The sequence below is a fragment of the Sylvia atricapilla genome, chromosome 6, assembly GCF_009819655.1.
Source record: "Sylvia atricapilla isolate bSylAtr1 chromosome 6, bSylAtr1.pri, whole genome shotgun sequence".
Classification (NCBI taxonomy): domain Eukaryota; kingdom Metazoa; phylum Chordata; class Aves; order Passeriformes; family Sylviidae; genus Sylvia; species Sylvia atricapilla.
In genome coordinates this window covers 37,541,299-37,568,983 of record NC_089145.1, presented here as the reverse complement: position 1 = coordinate 37,568,983, position 27,685 = coordinate 37,541,299, and the positions used below count along the sequence as shown (strand labels likewise).

Below are 27,685 nucleotides of genomic sequence, written 5' to 3'. Positions count from 1 at the left end.
TTTGGCAGCAGATCCCTCTCCAGTTTGATTCTGCAGTCCTGAGCCAGTTTCTTTTTTTCCCCTCCAAACACATCACCATGCCCTTCTCCATACAGTTACACATTGACTATCCCAAAGCTCTTGATACCACTTGTAAACACCTGTGCCCTGCCAGGACCTCCCACAATACCCACTTCCCTTCTTCCCTTCTCATCTCCCAAGGCTCCCAACTCCTGTATCCTCTGGCCACTCTGCTCCCAACCTTTGGCCACCCAGCTTTCCTGTGCCCAAATTTTGTCCCACAACATGGCCTTCCCAAATCTAATGCTCATGTGTTTCCAGGTCAGCCAAAACACATAAATCTTTCTTCCCAATACTCCAAAATTCAGTCTGTATCTGCCTCATTATTTGGTCTACCGTAACTGTTTTCCTCTGAAACGTTCATAAAAAGGTAAATTTTCATAAACTGGTTTTGACAGTGATGCATCAGCCTCCAAGTCCAAAGCAATCAGAGCTGGACCTCCAGGTGCTAAGAAAGCAGTCTGCACTTTCTGTATCTTCCTTCTTGAAGAAAACCAATGATTGTTGTGCCTAGAAGCACACAGCCACGTGAATGCTACAATATGGACCAAATTAAAACTCCACTGCAGGAAAGACATTTAATATTTGCATCCACAGAACAGTCTCATTGCAGTGAAGGAAGTGCTTTAAAAGTAACCATTTGACAAGAAAAACAAGCTCAGTACACAAGTCTCAGTAAATGAACTCCCTGGAAAAACTACTGGAAAGAAATTGCATAAATACATTGTAAAATCAAACGTAGTGTCTTGGTAAACTTTTCCAGTAAAAATATTGCACTTTTTGGCTTATACTAAATTCAGTAAACCACATTTTCTGGCTGCTGGTCCTACAAACCCCTGCTCCTCTCTATACCCATGAACACCTCAATATTTACCTGGGAGAGCTGCTTGCACTGCTCCTTCGCAACAGCTGCCTCCTCCTTCATCGCTGCGAGCATCTTCTCCTTGTCCTGGAGCTGGTGCAGAGCTGCAGCTGTCTCAGCCTTGCTGGCCTGCAGCAGGATGACATAAAAATAACCACAAGTAATGGCACAGCACACTAAAAGGCAGCAGAGCAAACCTGAGAGGAGGAAACACCCCCTCCTGCCCCCAAATTTTCCATCTGCACCACGGTACCCAGCTCTGCCACTAATGGATCCCACTTCACCAGGCAAAGAAAGGCATTTTCAAAGCATAGAAACCAATTAAGAGAGTAAATGGGCTCTTAAGGTGCTTCCCATTGGAAGAGAGCTGCTGTGGTGGCAGTGGGGCAAATAAAGAACAGCCATTAAGAGAAACAGTGGGAAAAGATGCAGGGATGCTGAATCAGTCAATAGCTGCGGTTGGAAGGACTTCCAAGATCAGTTGGTGCATGCTCAGAGCAGGTATAATCCAACAAATGTAATGGCTTGAAATATCTCACCACGAAGGGAAAAGAAAACACTGATCTGGTGTCTCCTTCCACTTCCCAGGAGAGCCTCCAGCTGATGTAATTACATTTCTGCTGGCACAAAGTTTCAGAGATATTCCAGGGAATAAACCTAGAGGAACAACCCCATGGTCCTGCTACTTGCATACTAGCCCTACAAATAAAATAAATGTAATAAAGAGCACAAATTCCAGGTGTTTGTGCTCGGATTGGACTCAGTGAAGTGTGATGGCTGCCCAGAGTGGGTGTGCAGTCTCAGCCCTTGAAGGTTTCAAGCCCAGACTGGATAAAGCCCTGAGCAGCCTGTGCTAACCTCAGAGTTGGTGCTGCTTTGAGGAGGAGGTTGGACTACTTGGACTTCCCTCACTGAAGTCTGATAACTGAAGAAGGAAAGAAGTGTCAGTCCTATAAATGGACACTGAATTTGTTTGGAAATTCTCCTTTAGTGGTAATGTGCACACCCTGCAGTACAAACACACAGTCAGTAACTTGCATAAGCTATAGAGAGAACACAATTCACACTTCCACCTACAGAAACCCACATTTTTTTTGTTGTGTACAAAACCAGGAACTCGTTTTCATCCTAAAGGTTAGGTTCAGCTTTCACACCAAACCTTCCTTTAAAAGAAAGAAAAAAACCACAGCAAGCTGGGTGGTTGCTTGAACAGACAACACCATTCCAAGGGTAGCACTACTGCGTTTGGTCCTTGGAGGTTTTCAAGATGCAACTGGACAAATCCCTGAGCAACTTGCTCAGAATTCAGCGTTGTACCTGTTCCGGGCAGGCAGCTGGACTGCACAGACTCCCAACACCCCTCCCTGTCCAAATTGTTGTTATGATTGTATATTGCATTAACTGGACTGACACAGGCCAGTTCTGCATTTCTGCTCTGGTACGACATCTGCAGAAGAACACAGGATTGCAAGAGTCCAAGTGTGACACACGGGATGTGACAAGCACAAAGTGACACCCACAGTGAGTCATGGCAGGGAGGAGTAGGTGCGTGCCCAGCAACAGGCTGAGGAGCAATGGCCACAAACTAAAACACAAATTTCACCTCAACATGAGGAAGAGCTGCTTTCCCTGGAGGATGGCAGAGACCTGGAACAGCTGTCTAGGGAAGGGGTGGAGTTTCCCTCTCTGGAGACATGCCAAATCCACCTGCCCACATTCCTGTGTCACCCGCTCCAGATGACCCTGCCTTGGCCAGTGGCTTGGACTGGATGGCCTCCAGAGCTCCCTTGCAACCCCAAGGATTGTGTGATCCTGCATTGATAAGATACTGGTGGACACCATTCTCTTCTGTCTTGACTACAAGAGTTAAAAAGAACTGCCAAGCACTGGCACAGGTTGCCCAGGGGGGTTTTGCAGTCCCATTCCCTGAAGGCTTCAAGATATCCAGACTGGATAAAGTCCTGAGCAGTGTGGGCTGACCTCAGCGCTGGCCCTGCTTGAAGTTATGAGGCTGGATCCCAAACCTGAATTGCCCTACAATCCTATGAAAAATATCCAAAGAAGTCAAACTACATTGTATAGACTTGCAAAACACAGAACTTGCTGATGAAGTGCACAGCCACAGCAGCTTGTTCTGAATTCCTCCCATAGCTTTATCCTATTTACACATTTGGGAAAGATTTCTCTCAAAAGTCACTGGCCATCCTTCCCTGTGCCAAAACACATGCATCAGCAGCAGCATTCCTGCTTTATTCCCTGCTCTCCATGGCCATACCTGCTCTTTCCAAGTGGCCAGAGCCACCCCTGGCATGGCAGATGGCAGCACAAAGGCATCTGACAGCTCATTCCTGCATGCAAGGCAAGCACAGGGCAGCTGGAGAGGAGTGTCTTCCAAAGACAGAGTCCCCAGATCACAACAGAATGCTGACAGAGCTGATCTGACAGCACCTCTTCCAATTTCTGTTTGTTTAATAAGTTTCATCTTCCCCCCGACACTCCACAGTCATTCACCTTTTGCAAGAAATCATGAATTGCACCAGATTTTTCCTTTAACACCTCTACTACACAACGGGCCTCGTCTTCAGAGAAGATCATATTCTTCATGGATGTTACAAAATCCTTGAATTTTACTTCAGCATTCTCTGCAACACAGAAGGGAGGATTTATTTACTTTGGACTCCATACAGAATTATTTATTTTGCCTTGAAACAGCATGTGATGGGGTATCATTATGCATTATGTTTAATTCCAGTCTGAAATGCCAAGAAGCAAGAGGTCATGAACACTCAGCAAAAACAACATCTCTCCAATTTAAACCCGATAACAATCTGCCAGCTGATAGTTTTGGGAAAAGAGAAAATCCCACCACTTTGTTTGCACAGTTGGTAACGTTTATAGTGCTGCTCACAAGAAGACAAAGCATAACACAGATTTTTGGAGGAAAAAAAATAGCATAAATGTGAAAAATTGAGGAGTCCTTTCCAGTGTATCATGACAGTAATTTAAACTGAGCTCTCAATTTGGAGGACAGCCTGGCTGCACAAGCAATATGCACATGACAAGTTAATTAATTTAAAAACTGGCACATTTTTGATTACAATATATGGAAGGCAAAAATATTAACTTCCAAATTTAGATTGAGGGAACTGCTGCAAGAAGAGTTCAGCAGTAAGAAGATAAATCTGTTAAGATCCCTCTTAACGGCTGACCAAGTGTTTAAAAAGACACACACAAGGAAAGACAATTCAACTGAACTGTTCTCTAACAAAAAAACACTGCTCACAAACAGGCTGCTCACAGACAGGTCATTAGGTGGCCCTCTGACTCCAGGAAATGGGAGCACAAGACCAAGGCACCCTATATCCCTGCCAAATATTCATCAGTGCCCAAAAAGCATGTGAAGGGATGGGCAGAATTAAAAAAAGCACAAGCTTAAAAGTGATGCTTGGTCAGAAATTATCCCACAGAACATGGAGAGAGGTCTGGGTTTCTCACCACAGATGCTAAACATGCCCCTGAAATCAAGTTACACATCAAACCCAAAGATCTGTCAGAAAAAGAAGCAAAGAACGAAGAAGCAGCAGTGACACTACGTCCTAAAAGAAATTATCAAGCATAAAATCACTGAACAACAGAGCATGAGGAGGGAGTGCTGAGGAATTCTAGCACCCTCTCTCCTAGTCCTAAACCCAACTTAGTCCTCACTTCAGCTCACATCAGTGCTGCATTGACATCATCAGTGATGCTGTTACCAGGAATATGCCAAGATCCTGAGACCACAGCCCGGTGAGCTGGAACTGATCACAGCTGGGCCAGGACCTGCCCCAGCCCTGTGTTCCCTGAAGGCACAGACCTTGCCCTTGCATCCAAGGAGCTTACAACTAGAGCAGGGCAAGATTTCTATATCGGGAGGGCAAATCCCAGCTGACACAGGAGAATTAGGAGTTCATGGAGAAGGTCACAGTGTGCAGAGAAAATGAGAAGAGACGGCTGCACGTGAGAGGCTTTGATGCTGCAGGACAGTAACGTGCAGCCACTGGGCCAGAAGCACATGAGGAGCCTCAGGAATGTGGGAATCCAATTAAAGAGCTGCCAGGAAGCTTTCGAGGGGGCATTTTAGGAGAAAAGACTAAAAAAGAGAGGTTCCAAAGAGTGAAGTGAGTGACCAGGCAATGCTGAATAATCAGCCTTCTGCCCAAACCTGAGCTGGGTGTCACTGCTCAGCTGCCCAGCTTCTCTCTGGCTGCTCACAAATTTGAGGTCTCACCTCATGGCTCAGTAAGTTTGTCAGGCCATGAGATGGTCAGAGGCCTATTTAAAGCTTCAGAGGAGAACACAATACTCATTAATCACTCCAGGCATTTGTGGGAGAGTATGAAGGAAGTTCCCCTGCCCCAACCAATTCCAGCTGCACTGCAGGGAAAATTCGGAGTCTCCCTAGAAATTGCCAGACTCTCTCCACTGACAATCTGTTTCAGGTCACTCTGTATTGCACTGGGTCAGCCTCAGATAGCTCCATGAACAGCCCTAGAGCATGCAGGCTGCCCTTCCAGCCTCCAGCAGACTCCAAGAGCTTGTGCTGAAGGCCCTGGGTTTGGAGTCCATCCCTGTGAGCAGTGTCTGAACTCTCCTCTGTGAACTCTTTCGCTGCATCTGTGTGGTCTGTGATCACCCCTTTGCTCACTGGGGACACAAAAGCCCAGTCAGAGCTGAAAAGATTCAGATGGCACAGAGCCCTTTCCACAGTGCCAAAGACAAGGCAGAAATGAGCACACACAAGAAGAGCATCCTGCAGCCACAATGTTTTCCTCAAATCCTCTCCTTGCATTACATCAGTGAGGATCCCCCTCCCCTTTTCCCTATTGAAGTTTGCAAGCAAGCTGTGCCAGAAACAGACTGAATGATCAGTTTCTTACCTTTATCTGTTTCATTCTTCAGTTTCTTGCCACTGCTCTTCTGGATGCCCTCATTCACATTGTGTTTTACAACTTCAACTGGCTCACGCTTTTCCAAAGGGCCTGAGTCAGAATTATCCATCAAAGGAATATAAGTAGTTGCTTGAATAAGAGGTTCATCCACCAAAACTGTAATCATAAGTCCACAGGATGGGTTAAAGCTTTTTAATAACTGACACCAACATTTTTAGAAAAGGTGCCTAACATATTAAGAGCTGAAGTAAAGCATCTCTAACCTCAATAGCTAGTTATACTCTCCATTTCTATTATCCTTCACAGTTTAACTCATTAAAGGTCTTTTAACTCATTAAAGTCCATTAAATAAAGGTCTCTGATGCATAGCAATTTAATAGCTTCAATTAAATTTCTACTTCCAAAGCTGTCTTTCAGCATTTTAACAAGAAGAAGAGAAGAACCTTCGCGTTTGACTTTCATTTCATTTTAGTAAGAAAGTTGCACGTGGCATCAATGTCATGGTTTTACTTGTGGCTGTGCAAGAAATCATTCAGCATCCCTAAAATATGAGTAAAGCCTTTTGTCCCTATTCTGTTAAAAGCTGGCACTTCACTGCCAGCATTTTCATGGATTACATCACTTGTGAACACAACCACTTAGGCAGAACATGCAGCAAGGGCAGCAATCGAGCTTATTTTGCATGCAGACTCCACTGTACTTAATGAAGATCTCTCAGCTGTCAGAGCAGGCTTTGGGCATCATTAACATGCAGAGAGCTACCCAGAGGTACTGCCCAGCCCCAGGTCTCCACTCCCACACCACTGGATCACCATGGTGAGGAGCAGCCTCTGCCCAAAGAGCTCTTCAGCAGAGACAAAAGCAGGCAAGGGGAGAGCAGGAGTGACAGACTTAGGGCAAGGGGCACAGCCAGAGCTGCAGCTGCTGCTTGTCCAGCTCCTGCTCCACACTGCCTGCAGGACGCCAGAGGCTGTGCATGGGCCAACAGGAAAATCACTGCCCCAGCCAGCCCAGACTGCAGGGCTGATGGACAACAGATGCCAGGCTGCAGCAGAGAGAGGGGAGGAACTGGGTGGGATGCAATGTTTTGGGCATCAGTGTAGGCTGCCTGAGAGCCAGTTATAAAACACTCTTAAATTCTGGTTGCTGTCAAAGGAGGAGAATGGGCCAGATGGACCTTTCTGTGTCACCTGCTGTCTCTCCAGTTAAGCAGCCAGCAAACACCTGCAGGTACACTGCAAGCTCGGAAGAGAGGAGAGCTCTCCTCCAACAGAAACAGCCAGCAGCTACTGCAGTTGCTCTGCTCATATTTTTCTTCCTTTCCTTATTAACTTCCCCTTCTTTCAAAACCTTTTTTTGCATCAATGAGACATTTTGCAGTATGAAATACCCACAGTCATGTCTTGGCCAATCCTGGTGGCCACCAGGATTTTTACTCCATCATTTTGGGAGAGGTGGCTTGAAAAGAAGACAGTTTGCATTCAAATCACTGCCCTATAGCACTGACAGCTCAGCTTTGCTGCTGGTTGAGCTAGTACTGATATTTATTGCCGTACAGATAAGTATGTGGCCTATAAAAAAGTACAATGCACCCATTTCCATCAGAAAAAGCAAAAGAACATCCATAAAGGGTGATTATATGCTAAGTTCCTCATCAGTAGGCTTTTTACAGGAACCATACAGGAGTTTTTCAATTATACAGGAACCCTACAGTGCTTGGAACTCCAACCTGGACTGAACAGGGCCCACAACAGATCTGCACCCTGATAACCTGACCAAAGTATAAAGGGAACAGTGGGCAAACAGCGTGTCCTCCAGAAGCAGCCCCTCAGTTTCATAGCTGCCCCAGCAGAGAAGAGTCTTGAGAAGCTAACAAGGTGGCCTCACAGAGCTTCATGGTCACACTGTGTCCAAAAGCCAGACACAACAGCACTCATTGTAAAAAATGAAAAAAACAGAGAAAAACACACACACACGCACACAGGCACAGTGAGCCAAGAGGACACAAGAAGCAGCATCTTGGCAGAGAACAAGGGATGACGAACACTGAAGGCCTTGACAGCAAAGATGAACAGTTTATGTTGGAGCAAGAGCCAGCCAACAAAAGGACAATAAGAGAGGAATGTGGTCAAAGCAACTGGCTGAAAAAACTGCAATCTTGTTTGGGGCAGATGACTGCAGCAGTTCCAGACATGCCTTGCTCAGAGCCTGTTCAGCTTATACTCTTAAGTCTGCACATTACTCCTCATTCAAGCATCCAAGAGAGCTCAAAAAGGTTCACAACATTCATTATCTTATGCTCCAGTGGTACCAGATGTTCATAAAATTCAACAGGATCTCAGGCTCAGCAATCTTCCCTATGTGGAATTCCTGCTTTTCAAATCAAAAGAGTTACTATTCTACGAGTTCCTTTTCCAAAGAAAGAGAAACTGAAGCATGGATGGCAAAAAGGTTTAACAGTCAGGTTTATCAGAGCAATGTCACAGACTGAATTCTTACCATTATCAACTTTCTGCTTCTTTGCAGAGACCTTCTTCTTCCCCGACACATTTTCTTGTTTTATCTCCTGGTGGAGCAGCACTGGTTCTTGCTTTTTGGCAGGAGATACAACAGAATCAGTCCTACTGTCTTGATCATCTGCAACAGACAATTAAGACAATATATGCTCTTCTGTATATACGCAGCATTACTTTTCAACCAGCAGATCTGTAATAACCAAATTGGCCACTCCCAGGGAAACAAACACACATCTTTTAAATCAGAACACAAATTTATCCACATATACATACATACACAGACTCACATACACACACAGTTCTCAATCAGGTGAGAGATTGCAACAGGAAGGTTTAGCAGAGTCAAGAGCCACAGCACCCAGTGATTTTTAGGACAGAAATCTCACGTGCAAGCAGAACACACGGCAATGCAAGGAACAGTTTAACAACTCCAATCCAGATTTCACTGTGACAGACAGCACGTATTACCCATACTAGTTTTTTATTTAGAAGTGCACTTTACCCCTCCATGAACCCACTTGGGCACTTTAAACACACACCCCCAATAGCTACTGGGACTGTGAGAAGCAGAAAATAAGTGTTTCCCCATTAGGGAACTGTTCTTTTTAAAAGCAGTTTCTAGTGAGAATTTTTTTTTATCATTTTGGACAGCCTGTGCTATATTAAGATTCTTGTCAGAGGTGACACGCACAGCACAGGGCTCTGGTGTCAGCTCCTGTAATCAAGGATAAGAGTTCGTTGTGGCTGCCCTCCGAACTGTGCTTGCAGACCACATTTTAACTGTGCCACAGAGATTTTTGGAGAACACCCACAAACAAGATTGGATACTCTCTCTGTTGGTAGTGGGTGGGTCTTTTTTCTCCTTTTTTTTTTCCAAAAAAGAAAAAAAATTACCACATCAAGCAGCAATGTCATTCTTTTTCCTCACTCCCTATGCAAACCTGCTGTGCCTGCATCTCACAAGAGGATCTGTAAATATCTTGGGTTTCATTTATTTCTAGAACTGGGTATTTTTATTCTTTTTTCACTTCTATTCCTAGTCAAGACAACCACAGTGAGACATGTCATCTGCCGAGGACACGGTAAAGACAGTCAGAAGTGATTCTGATGCGTTTTTGGTCTGTTCTAGGTTGGATATTTCAGTCACAACAGTCAGACCAGTTTTACCATGAGTTCCATTCAGTTAAAGAGGTGTAGCAAGTGGACAGCAATGGATCAACCACCAATCCATGAATCAGCCACCAAACACCTCTCTGTGCACTAAGCCTGCACTCAAATAGTGATTTATTTTGCAGACTGCTATGAGGTTTCTTGAGATGTCCTCCCTTATCAGAGCAACCACTCTTAGGATTCCACTTTTTCACAGCCTGGCTCAGAATGCACACAGCAAAAACATCTCAGGTAATCAAACTTTTGATTTGAGAGCAAAGCAGCTAAACCACAGAGCAAAGCAGAGGAACAAGCTACTCTGTTTCACTTCATCTTTAGCAGAAGAAAGCAAGGAAGGGAGGAGGAAAACCAGAGCACTGCTGCCAGATGAAAAACAGGGGGGAAAAAAAAGCAGTAGCTCATGAAAAAAGGAGAAGGTTAGAAAGGAGCTTTGCCCCGTAGAGATCAGGCAGAACAGTTGTGAGAGACACTCTGTGGCCTTGCAAAAAGCAGAACACAGTTTTGGCGTTCTGTGCAAGAAGCATATGCAACATCAGATACCCATTCCATTTTTCTGCTTCTTCTGCCCAGACTTCTTCTTAGCTGCTGCTGGTTCACATGGTGGAGTGGGCTGTTTTGTAACAGGGACTGGATCTACTTTCTTGCCTGAAGACTTGGATCCTTCCGAGTCCTTAGTTACATGATCGTCTTGGTTGGCCTTATGCTTCTTCTCCTTCTTCTTCCGCTCCCTGAGGCCGGCGGGGGCCTCGGGGACGCCCGAGGGGACAGCAGCAACGTGCTCCTCATCCGTGCTCAGGGCATCAGACAGCTTAAAGTCCCGAGGGGCACTCTCCGAGTCAGACTCGTGGATGTTCCCGTTCTGAGCCTCTTTCTTCTTGTTCTTCTTCTTCTCGGTTTTCTTCTTGTCGGCCTTGGTCGGCGGGAACTTTAGGTCCCGTTTCTGCTTGGCGAGGACCTCATCGTACAAAGTCTCTTTCATGAAAAGCCAGAAGAAGAGGAAGATGACTGTGATAACCACAGAAGGAATGAGGATGATGAAGTAGGTAGACTCATAAAACTCCATTGTGCTTTTTCTTAGCTATGATTTCTTTAAAAAAAACCTACAGGAGAAAGGAGGAAAAAAAAAGGAGAAAAATTAGGTTTTGAACAGTTTTTCCCCCTCAGCGTTATTTCCTCCACCAATTACAATAATAAAAGAAGATTTCTCATTGTTACAGAGTAGCCTCAAAGTAGCTTTAATAAAATTACCAAACTACATCAGCCATGGAACAGCTTCTGGAATCATTTACCACTCGCTTCAAAGTTGTTGGCCTGGATAGGAGGAAGTGCAGTTTGCCAGACTGCTGATCTAGGGAGAGAATAATTCCCTTCCCTCCTTTTCTTCATCTTCCTCACTCTTCTCATGTCACTTTCATAAAGTTAAAGTTTTTGGTTTCAGAAATACATGAGACAGCACTTCCAGAGGCTGTGAAGTAAAGCACTAGTATATGCAGAACACCACTTTTTTTTTTTTTTTTTTTTTTCACCTCCATGAATCAAACATAATGAATTAAGATTCTTATCCGGGCAAGTGGGAGTTAAATTTCACCTTCCTTTTGTTCCCAGATTTATGACAGCTTCAGAAGTGGAATAAGGACAGGAGAGAGCCCTGAACTGTAGTCACCCATAAAGAATCAGGTATTTTCAAAACTGCTTTTTGAAGTCTAAAACCCAGCTTTACACTCACAAAAATTCCACACATTTATGGGGAAACAGGGAGATCTGATACTTATTTTGAACATGTGATGTTCAAAAGATAAAACTTCCAGGGCACTTACACAGACCAGATGATTCCAGGATAATTTGCTGAAAACAATATTTTTGTCCCAAACATTGTGTTTATTTTCTTTTTAAAAAAGCAGGAACCACAGAGTTAAAGAAAAAGTCAAAACTATGTTTAAAAAAAAAAACTTTGGGGTTAAAGCAAGCCAGATTTTCCCATTTCACAACTGACTGCTATGAACAGACCTGAATTTTTGCAGGAAGAATCCAAATCTTCTCCAGACTGTTTGTTCTAAGAAGGAAAATAAACCCAAAAAACCCCAGCCACCACCTAATATTGAAAAAAAATCCAGACATAATCCAAACTAATTAGGCAAGTGCAATTCCCAATCCAACTCAGTTTAAAAGCCATCATGGGAAGCACATACCACAACTACATTTTCCTCTACACACGAGAAAAATGACTCTTCAACTCGAGTGTCCCTTGGGACGCCCATCCTCTTGGGAATGAAAGGCAAGGGATTTAACCCAGGTTTCTCAGAATATTTCCACTGCTGCTTGAAAAATGAAAACAGATGTGCCTACCGAGGGCACAGGGAATAAAGTCCACGCAGAAGCTGCATGGTGCAGGCAGAGGACAGGCTCTCCTTGCCTCTGGGCAGAGGATTTACTCATTTAAAGTTGTTTTACCTCAATTCCTGACTGTTTTGGAAGCTGCTGTCACAAACTGGCTTGTGGCATCCTACCAGACTGCAGAGAGCTCGGTGTGGAGTCTGGCTCTGGTTCAAGAGGGAATAGTTGTTATATAGAATAATTTCTGGACAGAGAGGGATTACTGTGATAATATATTTGTACAGCACATTGAGCAGCACAGAAAGCAAGGCTTGGGAACTCTAATTTGCCTATTAAGTTATCCAAATAAAAGACTAAGACTTCAATACACTAATTATTCATCAGTTGTCTTAACATTAAGTCTCCTCCCAGTTTGTATTTATTTTCTGCATGCACACAGCTCACTGAAAATTACAGGGTCTAAAATTACATCCAGCACAGAAAGTTTTGGAAGGGCTGAGAGGGATGGGAAGAAAAGCATGTCTTTTGGGGAGAAAAAGCACAGATGCTCAAAACTAAGCTGGAGCTTTCAAAATGATTAATTACAGCTACTTGATAAATCCAGCTCCCTGCACTAAGTGATCTAATATTAGTCATCTCTTGAAGGAAGCAGATCTTGAAAATTTGTCTCAGCCAAAGTCAATATTGAATGCTTACGGGGAAAAGCTAATCCCCAAAGTAAATATGTAATTAAGCAGCTTTTTCACAAGTGTAATTAAGTTGATCATTACAATACATTACTGCAACAGTTAAAATACCCGAGCACAAGGAGCCCGGCACAGCCCAGCTGATGACACCAGCACAGAGCCAGCCATGAACTCATGGGATGGACAGTCACACCCTGTCAGTCCCTACACATTTCCCAGCATCTGACATCAGATGCTCAGGGCAAACCACAGGCTCAGGGTAATATGTGCTGATAAAGAAGTTCAAGGCTCGTGGGTCAGGAGGGCACCACAATGGCCATTGAGGCAGGACATGCTCCACAAAGTGATTGTTGAGAGAGGAGAGACACTTAAAAGCTACAGTTGCTTCCAGAGGAGCCATAAATACATAATTACAGCAGAATTACAGCAGCTAGCCAGGGTGGGGAATGTGTGCTGGACTGGCTGAGGTCTGATCTCAGAGCTGGACAAGCTCTGCCAAGCTTCTGTCCCCTTCCCTGCTCCCCACCAAAAATGGGATCATCTCCCAGATCTGGAGCATGACACTGCAGTGATGAGGTCCAGAGCCTCCCCAGGCTCTATTCCTGCTCCTGTCCCCCTCCTGCTCATCAGGGCAAAGACAAACAAGAGCCACATGGACGCTCCCACCCCAAAGACTGATCAGGGGAACGTAAAGCTGGTCTCTGAACTCCATACACAAATCCAGCTTTTCACATGGAAGCATAGTTCAAACCCCCCCCCCAAATCTAAATAAAAGTCTCAGAGTGTAACTAAAGTTGATTAAGCACACAGGAACAGCAAGCAGAAGTTTTGATCTGATGGCCATACACTAATTTCTCATCTCAGCCCAACAAGGGTATTTAAAACTCACTCTAGGAGGGTCCCACTGCTGCTGGCTCCATGCAGAATAACAAAACAACATCCATCACACCACCCCCTGTCAAAATGTCTTTATGAAGTGGCATCCTTGCCATGGAGTAAATTGGCAGTGTTTTGGCTCACACACAATTTCCAGTTGTTGTCTGACAATCTACAATTACTGAAACAGTTCCATCATTTCCATTTATTTTTCTGTATTACACTGACAAGCAACGTAGGAAAAAACAGAACCAATCTACAGGGGAAAAAAAATTCTACGCCATGCAGAAAGAAACAGGATGAAGAAACTCATCATATTGAAGTGGAAAAAAGCAAATGCTGCATTGACACACCTTCACCTACCAGCTTAACTGCTCCATTTAGTTTCACCATCCTGGTTAGGAGACAATCTCACACACACACACACAAAAAAAAAAAAAAAAAAAAAAAAAGAGGCAGCATTTCCCCCTAAGAAGTGTTGCAATGGGACTTCTATCACTTACAGCTCCTTCAGTGAATTCTCCAGGGCGGCTGCACCAGCTCCCCACCCACCCAAATCCACAATCCCAGCAAGGCACTCCCACAGCAGCAAGCACACTGCACTCCCCCTGCCTACAGAGGCACAGCGACCTCAGCTATGTTTAAATTTCAAAGTATTTGCTTAAATACTCACTTTTACTTCGTATTTGATGTTCAACCTGCTTTTGATCACGTTCCTTAGAGCCCAGCACCCGTGCCAGGCTCCCCCCTTGCAGACATGCTCCCGTCTCACCCGTAAATTCCAGACCTCACAACACCCCTTTAGTCATTCTGAAAAAGGGGAACAAGCTGCATCTGTCCCAGGCTGTGCACAGACCCACTTACTGTTCCCATCCCGCCTTTAACAAAAGAATTGCACTTTTGTTCCCTGAACAGAGCCCGTGCCACAGAAAAAAAATAACAATTTCTGAACTCCAGAGGGCTATTACTGCCTGCACCTGACTTCCCCTGCCAGTTCACACTGCCCTGGATTCTCTAACCCACACTCTGCCTTTTTGAATTTAAATCTCAAGTTTCACCCTGCACAGATACCACATTTCACAGGATATTCATTCAGTTTAGGTCCAGGGGATTAACTTACTTGAGAAGATAGAAATAAATTATAGCTCCATCTGGCTAATGAGTCACTCATAGCTGAGCCCCAGCACACGAGAAGCACAGCTTCTATAAATGCTTGGGTCCCAAAATGCACATAATCTTCAGGGATTTGTGCCTCTTTGAAAAACTAACATTAAAGGGGGAAAATACAGGTACCAAGGTGCCTTTTTTGAAAGACTAAGCAGTTTAAGAGATAGCACATATGATTTAGCCAAGGCAACAGCTCCTTTAATTGGGATATTTTCTTGGGATTTTCTCAAGCTGGCAAGCAGACTCACACCAAACAGTCACAGGGAACACAGCAAGAAGTCTCAGAGCAGTATCTGGATTCAATAAATTCCTCAAAGAGATAACACTATTTTTGTTCTCCCTAATCTGCACACTGTGTATCAGCCAGCTGCAAAGAGGATCCTCTTGAAAACAGCTTCACTCCCAAGCTCATCCTCCCCCAGAGCTTTTTCAGAGATGATGCCCAGCAACTTGGGCAACTAAAGCCAGATCTGCCACAGGCAAGGTATGAAATTAAATAAGAAGTTCAGCCACTCCAAGCCTATTCCACATCCATACAGCAAGAGCAACCAGCTCTCTGACTTGTTCGTGAGTATTACCCAACTATAACACTGCTGGGCTCAAGCTTTAGGAAAGGGAGACTGCCAGAAAAACCTCAGGGAACTTCATCTAACATCACTGTTGGTACAATTTATGGGAAAACTGCAAAACTACAGCTTAGATTAGTTAGTTTTGGGGGGTTTAAGCAGCTCTGTGTGTTACTGAAAAAACAAGATGGGTTTTTCACGCTCTAAGACAAGACACAAAAGACAGCAGAGCTGCTGCAGTGTAACACAAAAGAGCTGTTGGAACATGCAGGGATTTTAGCCCATCAAACTTGCTTGAGTTCATTAACACCTGGCTAACTTCAGCAGATGAACCACACTGGGAAGGAAGGAGCCCCTGCAGTCCTCAGCCTTCCCAAAAACACCCAGTCCAGAGAACACCAGTAAGGAGCTGACTGCACCTGAGCAGTTTTTTCACAGGAGAATTAAGGTATTGCACATTAACCTCACCTGACGCCTACATAAAGAAAAGGCACAGCTTCCAGTAAGATCACACATAGTCCTCTCACGGGTCACTTTTCAAACGGCACAGTTTAAAGTCATGCATGAGGCACTCAGCAGCCAGAAAAGCTGAAGGTCTAAATCGACTTTGTGAGTTTTGATCCCAGTGGCAGATCAGAAAATTACAGAAGAGAGTCATAGAATGTTCTCAGTTGGAAGGGACCCAGCAAGGATGAGTCCAACTCCTGGCCTTGCACAGACACCTCAACATTCCCACCCCGTGCCTGAAACCGGTGTCCAAACTCTCCTGGGGCTCTGGCAGCCTTGGGGCTGTGCCCATTCCCTGGGGAGACTGGGCAGTGCCCAGCACCCTCTGGGGGAAGAACCTTTCCTAATATCCAACCTATAACTACCCTGACAGAGCTCCAGCTGCTCTCTCAGGTCCTGTTGCTGGTCACCAGCAAGACGAGATCAGCATCTGCCCCTCCACTTGCCCTTACAGGAAGTTGCAGACCAGGATGAATTCTGTCCTCAGTCTCATCCCCTCCAGGCTGAACATGCCAGGTGACCTTGGCCAGTCCTCTCATGGCTTCCCCTGCAGACCCTTCACCACTTCCATGGCCCTTCGGTACTCTCCAATACCTTCATAACCTTGTTATATTGTGGCATGCAAACTGCACACATCACTCAGGATAAAATTTAACCTACCTATTTGTATTCTTTTTAAAAGAATTTAGTTTTAGTTTTCTATCTGTATTTCTGTGCTCTGTTTACACCAATCCTCCCAAACCTAAGACTGGAGGGTGGAAGCATAATAAACAGCATTTCAAGCTCTGAATTTTTCATTTCAATACTTGCCCTGACAGCATGATTTGTGCAGCCACGGGAGAAAGCTATAGACACTCGAAAACACCAACTGAACCATTCAGGTGTTAAAACTACTCTTCCCAGGAAGGAGACCTCTTCAAGGGAAGCTCAACAATGCTTGACACCCCCCTCCAAGGTGCTGACAGCAAGAGCAGAGCAAAACTTGTCAATAAATCTCGCTCTCCCACTTTATTTCACTGATACAATTAAGCCATTTGCAGAGCACAAGCTTGGTGCTTCAAATACCCTCTAGGTAAATATTTTCCATTCCAAACATGCCGCTGTTTGTACCATCTGTTGGGCTCTGTCTGCTCTCAGTCGCTTGATGTTAGTTAACACAGACAAGCTCTTTATTAAATTCCAGAAAGAGTTGCTTTGCTTCAACAAAAGCCTTTACTTTCAGAGGGGGTTTTGGCTTCAGAGCCAACACCTGACAAAATGCAGCAGCACCAAGAGGAAGCCGGGAGCACAATATGGCTGTACCCCCTTGTCACCAGCACACAGCAGATGTCCTTGATCTTGTCCCAGCAGCAGGGAGCACCCAGGTACCTCCTGCCTAAGGTTCCACCGCAGCCTGACTGTTCAGGCAAGTTCCTACAAGATAAGGCAGGGCAGGGATTCACCAGGCAGCAGCTGACGCCCTGAAACCACCTGGGCTGTAGGATAAAGCCCAGGACTGGAATTAGCATCAGTGAAAGTGGAGCGAGCAGCCTCGCGTTTAGCCGGGGATAAATGCACACACACCTGCTGTTGGCACAGGAAAATCAAGCTCCTCATTTCTGCCTGGCAGCTCACACAAACATCCTGAAACTGCACAGACACAGCAGCACCCCACTAGTTTCACCAAAACATGGGCACAACAAATGCACCGATGGTGGGAATAGTGTTGCAGCAGGACCAGGGCAGGGATTGTCCCCTGTGCTGGGCACTGCTGCAACACCTCCAGTCCTAGAGGCAGTTTTGGGCCTCTCAAGAAAATAAAGATGTTGAGGAGCTGGAGTTTGTCCAGAAAAGGGAACAGAGCTGAGGAAGGGGTTGGAGCACCAGGGACAGCTGAGGGGACTTTGCCTGGAGAAAAGGAGGCTCAGGGGGGACCTTCTCACTCTCCACAACTCCCTGCCAGGACAGTGCAGCCAGAGGGGCTCAGGCTCTGCTCCCACAGAACAACAGACAGGACAAGAGGAAACGACCTCAAGTTGCACCAGAGGAAGTTTAGATTGGATATTAGGGAAAATTTCTTCCCTGAAAGGGTGGTCAGGCACTGGCACAGGCTGCCAAGAGCAGTGATGGAGTCCCCATCCCTGGAGGGATTTCAAAGCCATGAGGATGTGGCACTTGGGGACATGGGTTAGTGGTGTCCTTGGCAGCAATGAGGGAATGGTTAGACTTGATCTCACAGGGCTCTTCCAACCTAAATGAATCTATATTGCTCAGCACAGGAAAGTCTTAGGAAACCAAAACATTTCTTTTGTATTTGTGAGAGGATGTTACATGGGATAAAAGCCAGCATGCATCAGGACCAGTGAAAAACATCCTTGACTCCACCAGACTCCAGAAACTGCAAGTTTCCCCTTTAAATCACTAGCAGCTAACACACCCCCCCCCCCCATTATCTCCAGACTCAGAAGATAATTTGTTATCTTTACACTATTCTTTTCCAAAGTGCCCGTAAAGAATCAAAGGTTTCTTTCTTCCAGCAGGAATTACTCAGCAAGTCTTCCCATCACTACTTCCAAGGAGTCCCTGAGGCTTCCCCAGCTCCTTCCTTCACGCATTCATGTACAGACATGCTCTGCCCACATCACCATGAACTATTTGAGAGGTATTCAAACACCCAAGCAGCCAGCTCAGGCTTTTGGGTAAGCATTTCCCCTTTCCCTGCTCTCCACGCAGGCGGGAACCAGATCAGACATTTGTTCTTCAATCACCACCTGCTTCCATGCACAGGGAACTGGGAAGAGATACTTCTCAAAATAGGAAGGCATTAAAAAAAGATCACAGAATTTTCTCAAAATAATACTAAAAAGTAAGAGCCAAATCTAGCAGACTTGTGACCAAAGCTGAGTTTAGGTTTCCAGTCTGAGCAGCAGTTCCACATGTCATGTAGTTTTTCAGCATCAAGGGAGCTCCTGCAGCACGAGTCCATCCAAAAGCACAAGCCAGGTACAGATTCGAGCCAGGACTGTTGGGCCAGACAGGCAAAAGTATTAAACACACACAGCCACACCTGAAATCTGCTTCTACCCAGCATCTGGACAGGAGGGAGGGACCAGGCCACACCTGTTTTTATTCTAATTAGCTGTCTGGGAAGTTCACAGCGGTTTGTACAATCTGGGTTGCTGTGACACTCCACGGCAGCTCAGCTTTACCACACACAAAGCCATTTACTCAGCTTTAAAGCCGCTGTGCACCTCAACAAAGGCCTTAAGACAGCTGTTGTGGTCTAGGGTATAAATAGACATTCACAGTCTAATCTTGACCTTGGACCCATAGAAAGCCTCAGGGAGCAGCTACCAGTCCCTAAAAAGCCAGGGCAGGTACAATACAGGTCTGAGCCCAGCTGGGTTTGCTCACTCTAACACAGCGTAATCCCTTTCTGACGCAGGAAGAAGTTGCATTAGTGTAAGCATGTTCATTCAGCACCTACCCCTGCCATGCTCTATTACTTTATCTCAAAACGAAGTCTGCAGCACCCATGGGAATAATGCAGCCGACCACCCTCTGCTCACAAACAAGGCAGAGCCCCAGCTTCCAAGTAAAACAACAACAAAAAAATAAGAACATCTCCTGAGGAATTTAGGGCTACTACATCCCTTTCATCTCCTTACATCCAGTTCCAAGTGTGGAAGGAAATTCCTGGCTGTGAGGATGGTGAGGGCCTGGCAGAGGTACCCCAGAGAAGCTGTGGTTGCCCCATTCTGGAAGTGTTCAAATACAGTTATGGATGGGGCTTAGAGCAGCCTGGTCTAGTGGAAGGTGTCCCTGCACATGGCATGGGGTGGAAATAAGATGGTTTTTAAGGTCCCTTCCAAACCCAAATCATTCCCTGATTCTATAACAGAATAAAGCAGGTATGAGCAGTAGCTTCTCAGTACTCAAATTCCTCTCATACCTTCACAGCAATCTGCAAAGAGAAAACAGCTGGAATGAAACATTTTTCCCTTTCCCGGTGTATATAGCAAATATAACTACATAAATATACATCCCTGTATTGTGAATTCTTGTTAATATTTAAAAAAATAGACGTAAAATAATAGGAGGAGACAGAAACAAAAGAAGCAAAGCCCTTTAGTCCAGCTTTTTTTTTTATTATTCCTCCCTGAGCAGATTCTGTGAAAGTATGAATGGCATCCGACTACTGGGAGGCTAATGCTCATGAAAAAAAAACACAACAACCCAGGTTTTTATATACAAGAGCTGCAAAGAGCCAAGGAGAAGCCTCGAGTGTATTACCTGCCTGTTCATCCCAAGTGAGGTAAAATCCCCTTCCTGCAAGCTTTGCACATCCCCAGCAGCAGAGTTTTCCCTCAGGGCCCAAGCCTCACCTCCCCGGGCAGGCACAAGCTGTCCTCCATCTGAATCCAGGGCACAGCAGACGCCCTCGGCGCCAGAGCGACAGGAAAACCACAGATTGCTAAAGAGGATGGCATGTTGTTTATGGGTTGTGTTTCTAAAGTTTGGACATAACTGAGAAGAGATCAGTCTTAATTTATTGCTTGATTCTCTACTCAGCTGCGCCCTTAACTATACTCGCCAGGCAGCTTTTTAGCTTATTCACTTGAATTCCTCCACACACACAAGAAAGTTTTAAACCTACCACTTGTTCTGCAGCTCTCCAGACCACCTGGTGCTAAAGCTTTTCTCCCAGATTTTTCACTAAGGCAGTCAAAGCAATAGAGAAGCAAAAAATACCCAGCCTTCAAGGGCAAGCAAGTCACTCAGGGCAACTTCAGCAGGTCCTTGTAAGTTGGATTTATTAACCTTTGTACCCCCACACCCCGAGGTGCAGAGGCTGCCAGAACTAATCCAAACTGAGCCATGCACAGCCCAACAGTGTCACACTGCTGCTTTCACCAAGTTTCCACCCACACTGAATGAGGTCTCACAGGAGCTCAGGGAAGGAGGAATGTGAGCAGGGAGGTGATGGCACAGGAGGAAGACAAGAAACCTCAAAGTAAGTGAATTTGGAAAATTTCCTACAGCAATGTATCATCAAAAGTCTTCCTGCAAGAATATATTAAATTCATGGCAAGAATATTAATCTTCATATTAGAATTTCTTTCCACTACAAAAATAAATCACACAAAGATATTCTTAGTCTGAACACCATAAAAGTGACTTTATCCAGACTTATTTTTAAAGTATATTGAAGGGATGAGAACAGAACTGTTCTGCCAACAAAGACAGGTATTAACCAAGAGAATCTATTTAGCTTCAGACTTCTTAACCAGACAAGATTTTACTCAAGTGTGCGCACACTGTCCTTTACCCTGTTGCGAAAGGAACAAAAGAAGAGGAAATGACTAATCAAAGCAGCAGCACATTAATATATTTTGGTATGTGGAAAGGGAAAATTGTAGCTGGTATTTTTAACATTCCCAACAGGAGAATGCAGGGCCATGGATACACTAGCCGCCATGGAGGCTCAGCAGCTCCCGGGAGAGGAAAATTAAAAAAAAAGAAAAAAAAGTGAAGTTGTGTCCCAAAGAGGAGTTCTGTATTTTCCATTTTTCAGCATGAGCTCTGCTGGAATGAGAGCCTGGAAAGGAATCACGGCTGGGGCCAGCAGCAAGGCCTGAGTGATAACAGGTGTACTCTGCCTGAACTGTAGGGAAAACCCAGCCTGGAGAGGTGCTCTGGGGGAAAAGGTGAGGGTTTCTCCGAGCACTGCCACCAGCAAGCACTCCTGTAAATCCCATTGCCACCCTGCTCTGCTGAGTGCCCTCAGCCACAAGCTGATAAGAGACAGGGCAAGAAAAGTGTCCCAAGTGACATCCAGCAAGTCACAGCTCACCCACATGCCACCCATCCCAAGTTTAATTCCCCCTCAAAGCTCTCCATTCCCTGCATAAGCAAAACAAAAAATACAGCACCTTCTCATCTTCCCTTGCAGTTACTTTGTCACTGAACCCACACGAGCCAAGCAACTGATGTCCCAGTTCAACTGGATTTAACAACTCATTTTTAATCCTCCCCTCCATGGGAAGTTCTTTGGGGCAGCCACGATAACAGGCATGCTTAGAGCAACAGAGCAGGAGCCTGACTACTGTGATAAACCCAAAATTAGAGCTTCCAAACCCCTTCCTAAAAGGGATCAAAACCAATCAATCCAGCAACAGCCTGGCACGGTCATTTGTGCAGTGGGATGGCACAGCACAAAAGCTTTGCTCGCTCAGGAAGAGGAGCTGGACTGCTGCCTGTCTGTTCGGCTCCAATTGTTCCCACACTTCATAATTAAGGGCTACAATTCACCCTTTTTCCAATGCCAAACCCCAAAAGGCTCGTAACAAAACCATTCTAAACACTAAATGGGAGTTACTGCTGAACCAACTGTAATCGTTCAGATTTCCTCCCCTCACTCCAACACTGCTGGATGCAAGGAGACACAGAGAAACTAATATTTAATGTTCTTGCAGAGGGATTTGTGCTCACCCACCCCATAGCACAGCTAGAAGCCTGAAGCTTAAACAGGCCTTTACCCTGGTATCACAAAATGACAACCCCAGTCATTCTAGCAACAAGATTTTCCCATTATTTCTGTTCAGTGTGCTGTTCCACACAGCTATACAAAGAGGTTGGACCACTGACAAAAAAAAAAAAAAAAAAAAAAAAAAGCTTCGTTAACCTCTCAGTGACTCAACAATCCTATTGTTGAACAGCAATGGACAAAAGGAGAAGCCAGCAGCAGACTGATGCTCTCATCTATCTGAATTCCTAGAGGAAAATGAAATTGAGCTGCACTGGGAACAGGCTGCAAGGCAGAGAGTTGTTAGCTCAGAGGGAAATCAAAACTTCAGTGATTGTGAATCGTATCAGATCTAGATGCTTTCATGTGGTTTCTTCTAACTACCTGGAGTCTCAAGACATTATTTATTGCACACATTATGTCTCAGCAGCTGAGTGATTTCAGTTGTCTCTAAAGAGAAAACGTGAGACTGCTGTATCAAAATTACTGTCAACGTGGCACAGATGTAGCTAAATGAGAGCATCAGAAGGCAGCAAGTGAAACAGCATTGCTGTACCACATCATCAGACTGAGTCTTGTTAATTCTTCAGCTGCAAATGGAGAGGAATCAACAGGGAAGACCTTTCTTCTTTGTCATCACACACAGCACAATAAAAGAAGGGGGGGGAGGGAAGTATCCATCAATTAAACAACCAAAGTTCACAGAGTGATAATAAATTTTCAAATGTGCCGAGAGTTTAAAACTCAGGTGTATGCAGTTAGTCTCTCAACCCTGAGATTTTAAAAGAACAGCTTCAGTTTAGGCTGGAGGAAGAGAGACTAAACACAGAGAAGTCAAAATTCTTTTAAACTGACAGAGGCACCATAAATGAAATTATCACCAACACGCACACTACCAAACTAGAATTTAGGGAGTACTACGAGGCTGGAATTGCCTCCTCTTCAGCCTACGCAGCCTGGTAAGCACTGCATCAGCAGGTCTATTTTTACTTTTAGTACTCTACACCAGTCGTGGGTCAAAAAGAAACAAAAACTCTGGAAAATGCAAACAGCTTGAGCAGGCATTACTTGCTACCCTCCCTTCCTCTGTGCACGAACAGCTCTGCTGCCCTGAACTGCACCCAAGGAACAGGACCCTGCCCAGCTTCCTCTGCTCCCACCTTGTAGGGAGGGGCTGAAGCCAGAGGACAATGCTGGCGTGGGAACAAATGGGCAGCAATGGGCCATGGCTGCATTTTGGCTGCAAGTCTGGAAAACACTCTCAATCCAACAAGGTGCTCAGGGCTGTAATGGTCAATCTGCAGCCTCTGCATGGAGCAGAGGCACTGTGTTTCATCTCAGTCTTTTGCTGGTAGCAATCAATGAGTTTTAATCCATAGTCACATTAGAAACGGCACCTCCAAAGAGGGTTGGATTTTATTTCAACTGTGCATCAAATTCAAAATAATTTGCCAGATTAAAGCATTGTTCACACTCTACTTACAAACCCTCTGAACACGGAATGTTTAGAGGTATGCTCAGGACTGAATTTGGACCACAGAAGGTCCTGCTGGTGACAGGGCTTCCTACAGCACCGATATTATGACTTTCTGCTCCAGCAGAAATTTGCACCAGCTGAAGGCTGAACAAAGTTCTATCTTGAAAACTTTCACAGCAGGTATGACTTAGTTTGACTGCTCCATAGCAAAGCTGTCCTTCAACATTTGTCCTCAATTATCATGAAGGCATAAAGACAGCACCCCTATACCCAAGCCACATCCCTCATGTTGTAGAATATGGTGCTATTGACACTGTTAGAAATAAAGTTTCAAAATGGTTTAGGAACAAAAGAGGCTTTAAAAGCGATCCCTGCAGCACTGGCACCATACAAGTTACACCAGTGCATTTCAAAGTAGAAATTGCATCATGATCTGGAACTTCTAACTCTACTTAAAAGCACAACATGAAGTTTTAGAAATTGCTGCTGAACTGTGGTCGTTTCCCTGCTGAGGCAGGTGAAGTGTTAAGGCCTTTCTCTACTCTCCTTTGAGACACTGCACATATCTCATTTATCGAGGGCAGCACTAACAGCTCACCTCATCATCCATCCAAAACACCTCCTGCACTTCAACAAGAATTCCACTGGCTACAGCTCCACTGAGATCTCATCCTTTCAGCTTCCACAACAAGGAGATGTGCTCCTGAACAGCAGCACCACACATTGCTCCCCACAAGGCTTCTTTTCACCTTGTTAACCTCTCTGTGCTTCATTGACCAGTCTGCTGAAGGCACTCACAGCTGAAGAAATGATACACAGCTGGTGTCACCTCGTGGTGTCATCACCCGTATCCTTTAGGCTCTGGCAGGCAGCTTAAGAAGGTCACATGTTCTTAGGAATCAGTGCAGTGTTTCAGCAGACCCTGAGGCAGTATTTGCTTCTTAAAACACCCGGAGGAGAGGCCCAGACTCCCCTCCAGCAGCAGGGGAAATGCTCCAGCTCCTCCACAGACTTGCTTAACGCTTGAATGACACCTGAGCCACATGGTGAAGGAGCTTTCTTTTACCACCTTCCTCATGCGGCTGTTGAGGCCCCAGGTGAGTGATGCTGAGGGTTGCTAATGCTCTGAGCAGCAGGATCCCAGGGGATTCTGTAACCCTCCTTACTGATCCCAGTTCCACAATCCAGTTCCCTGTGTAACCCCACATACAGTGCAATTCTGAGGGCTGAGCAACACCACACAAGAGCCTTGCAAAAGGCGTGTTCAAAGCACATCTCTAAAGTTTTCCTGGTTCTTTCCACTTGTAACCATAAGAACCAAGACTCCAGGAGTCTCTTAAAGAAACTGGAAGCAGTGGAATGCATATTTGAATAGTTTTGAGTTCAAGTCAAGAACCCAACATCCCAGAGCTCTGCCCCCAAAACAGCCTAACACAAGCACACATACTCGCCCCAACACACTCAGCACTGATTGCACTCAAGAACATGCCAGGTTGTTAAAAAGGCCTAAAAATGCTCAGCAACAGAAATGCAGAGTAATTGAGGTAATTTCTCTCATGCTTCTCTGCGTTCTTACTCCCTTTGCTTTGCTGTCCCACAATCTGCTCCGCCATGCAAGAATTGAACAAACACTTCATTGCAACCACACAGATCTAAACTCATTTGCCTCCAACTTAAGTTACATCTCAAACTATTACTCCAGTAGCCTGTAATGCCATGCAGGGATTAAAAAATCTACTTAGAAATAGGTACACCAGACTTGAAGCAAAAAAATTCTTCCTTTGGCACACAAACAGCATAGGAAAAGAGCTAGAAACTTGAAGACTGGGGGAGGGCCGAAAAAGGCATGGTTATAATGGAAACATATGATCAAGAATTTTCACAAGCCTTTAAAACTTCTGAAACCCAACCCCTTCACCAGTACTTCTCACATGCCTCAGACTGCAGACCATGTTATGCAAGTTCTAATTGTGCCTTCACAGCCCTCCTTCCCACCCACGGGCTCTGCACCTCAGCGAATCCCTGTGTGGAAGTACACTGAGGCAGAGAAGAACCCTCCCACACCTGGCCTGAGGTGCCGCCACCTGTGAAAAGAAAGCCTGGCCTTGCTGGGCATTTTGAACCAAGCTCTAACCCCTTAAAAACTGCTAAAAAACCCCTCTGGTTTTACCTACATACACGAAGCTGCAAAAGGGTTCACTAAATTTAGCACGCAACCCAATCCTAGTGGCAGTGTAGCACAGGCTGAAGATATGGAAGTGACCTTAGGTGAAGGTAACAAGGAAAAACTCTCAGTATTCCCATTGAGCTGCCATGGGAAAGCCCAGAGAACCCAATAAAATCCTAACAAAACCTCCATAAACCCTCCAGGCAGCTCGGTGGTTTCCAAGGTTTTGAGATGCCATCTCCACCTCTCTTCTGGACAATGCTGCTTATTGTCCAGGCTGGGGACAGGGTTGGGAGGCACCCTCTTACCACACTTCAGGGCAAACAATTCTCCATGAGCTTGGAGAAGTAAAGCTCAATGGATCTCCACCATCAGTGCCATAAACACAAAAACAGGCAGCATGAAGAAAAAAAGCAGCACAGTCCTTTGTCCTTCCATCACGTTTGGAGCCACATGTGCTGCCAACAGGTGTTGAAGCAAGCAAAGGTCAGTAGGTGTGACAGGAGATACAGCATTGACCTGTAAACTCCATTTTCTGCCAGTTCCCAGCACCACACCCCCTGAGAACTGCAGACACTGCCTGCTCCAAGGGCAGGACACTGAGTCTCCCTGGAGAACATCAAGCTAAAGGAGGCAAAAGAGTTCCCATCTAGTCCTGGGGAAAAGGGCTCTTCCTGGCTCAGCACCCTAAACTCCAATCAATTCCCAGATCTGAAAATGCCCTGTAAAAGCTCCAGTGGCTATCAGCTGCTGTAGCCATGATGATGTTTTCAGGTACACCTGGATCTGAAGCAGAGAGGATCAGCAGAGATGCTGTACCTGGTTTCCTGTACCTGTTTTTAGGTCCTCACACAGAATTAAAGGCAATGCCTACATGAAAGCCAAGCTGGGATGTCCACTTGCAACATTAAGTGATGACTTAAGAGGGCAAAGCAGCACTAAACACCAAGGTAGCCTTTCAAACCAGTCTGGCAGGCAAGGAGCAACATCACTTTCTGGGGCCAGGCCTGGCCTCCCACCCACACCAGAGAAGAGATCCTGAAAGAAAGGGGCACGTGGGAACAGTCCTGGCTGCTGCAGGAAAGCAATTTCACATATCACAGAAAAATCTGGGAAAGGACCCCTAAAGATCATTACATTCCAACCCCCTGCCATGGAGCACCTATCCCACATTGCTCCAAGCCCTGTCCAACCCGGCCTTGAAAACTTCCAGGGGTGGGGCAAGCCACAGTTTCTCTGGGCACCCTGTGCCAGGGCCTCACCACCCTCATAAGGAACAATTCCTACCTAATATCTAATCTAAATCTCTCCTCTCTTTGTTTAAGTCCATTCCCCCTTGTCCTGTCACTATCTGACCATGCAGCTCACCCACCAGCTGACTGCCAGGGGTTCAGGTCACAGATGAGACCAAGAAAAAGGCACCAGCTGCTCTGCTCTGCAGGTGACCTCCTGGCATCTTCACCTGCAGGTGCTTGGCCTCTGCTTTCCCTTCCGTAAAATGGGCAGGTAAGTGCCATGCCAGAGCCTGGCAGCAGCACAGGGCAGGTGTCTGATGGAGGAACACCCATGTGAGGCAAATAAATGCAAGATATCAGCTTAAACACTCCTGCCACATAGCACTTCCCTCCCAAGGCCTGGGAACCAATCAATCTATAAATTGGAGTTTTTAATTTGTTGTCATCAAGTGTGTAGACTTTCCAACTTAAAACCCCACAGCAAACTGGCTGGGAAAGAAACGTAGTCATGGCCAGTGGTCAGATCAAACCAGTAATAATTAAAATTAGGAGCTGACAGGTATCATAGGCTCTATTATGAGTCAGTCATGATCCGGTCCAATCCCGGCAAGCTCCCTGAAGAGCTGCAT

General features: G+C 45.4%; 1 protein-coding gene across 12 annotated transcripts in view; it reads right to left on the bottom strand.

Annotated features, from left to right (window-relative positions):
- The window catches only part of KTN1 (kinectin 1), a 51,852-nt gene extending 41,222 nt beyond the window's left edge, over positions 1–10,630 (bottom strand). For 11 of the 12 annotated variants that reach the window (XM_066321549.1, XM_066321553.1, XM_066321555.1 and 8 more), the window contains exons 1-5: positions 10,077–10,630; positions 8,350–8,487; positions 5,839–6,006; positions 3,434–3,564; positions 935–1,051 (exon numbers count right to left, since the gene is read on the bottom strand). In XM_066321549.1, the coding sequence (XP_066177646.1) occupies positions 935–1,051; positions 3,434–3,564; positions 5,839–6,006; positions 8,350–8,487; positions 10,077–10,599 (1,077 nt within the window). In that variant the 5' untranslated portion in view covers positions 10,600–10,630. The remainder of the gene's footprint in view (positions 1–934; positions 1,052–3,433; positions 3,565–5,838; positions 6,007–8,349; positions 8,488–10,076) is intronic. The other variant, XM_066321550.1, reaches the window with a different exon arrangement.
- Positions 10,631–27,685: the final 17,055 nt, after the last annotated feature.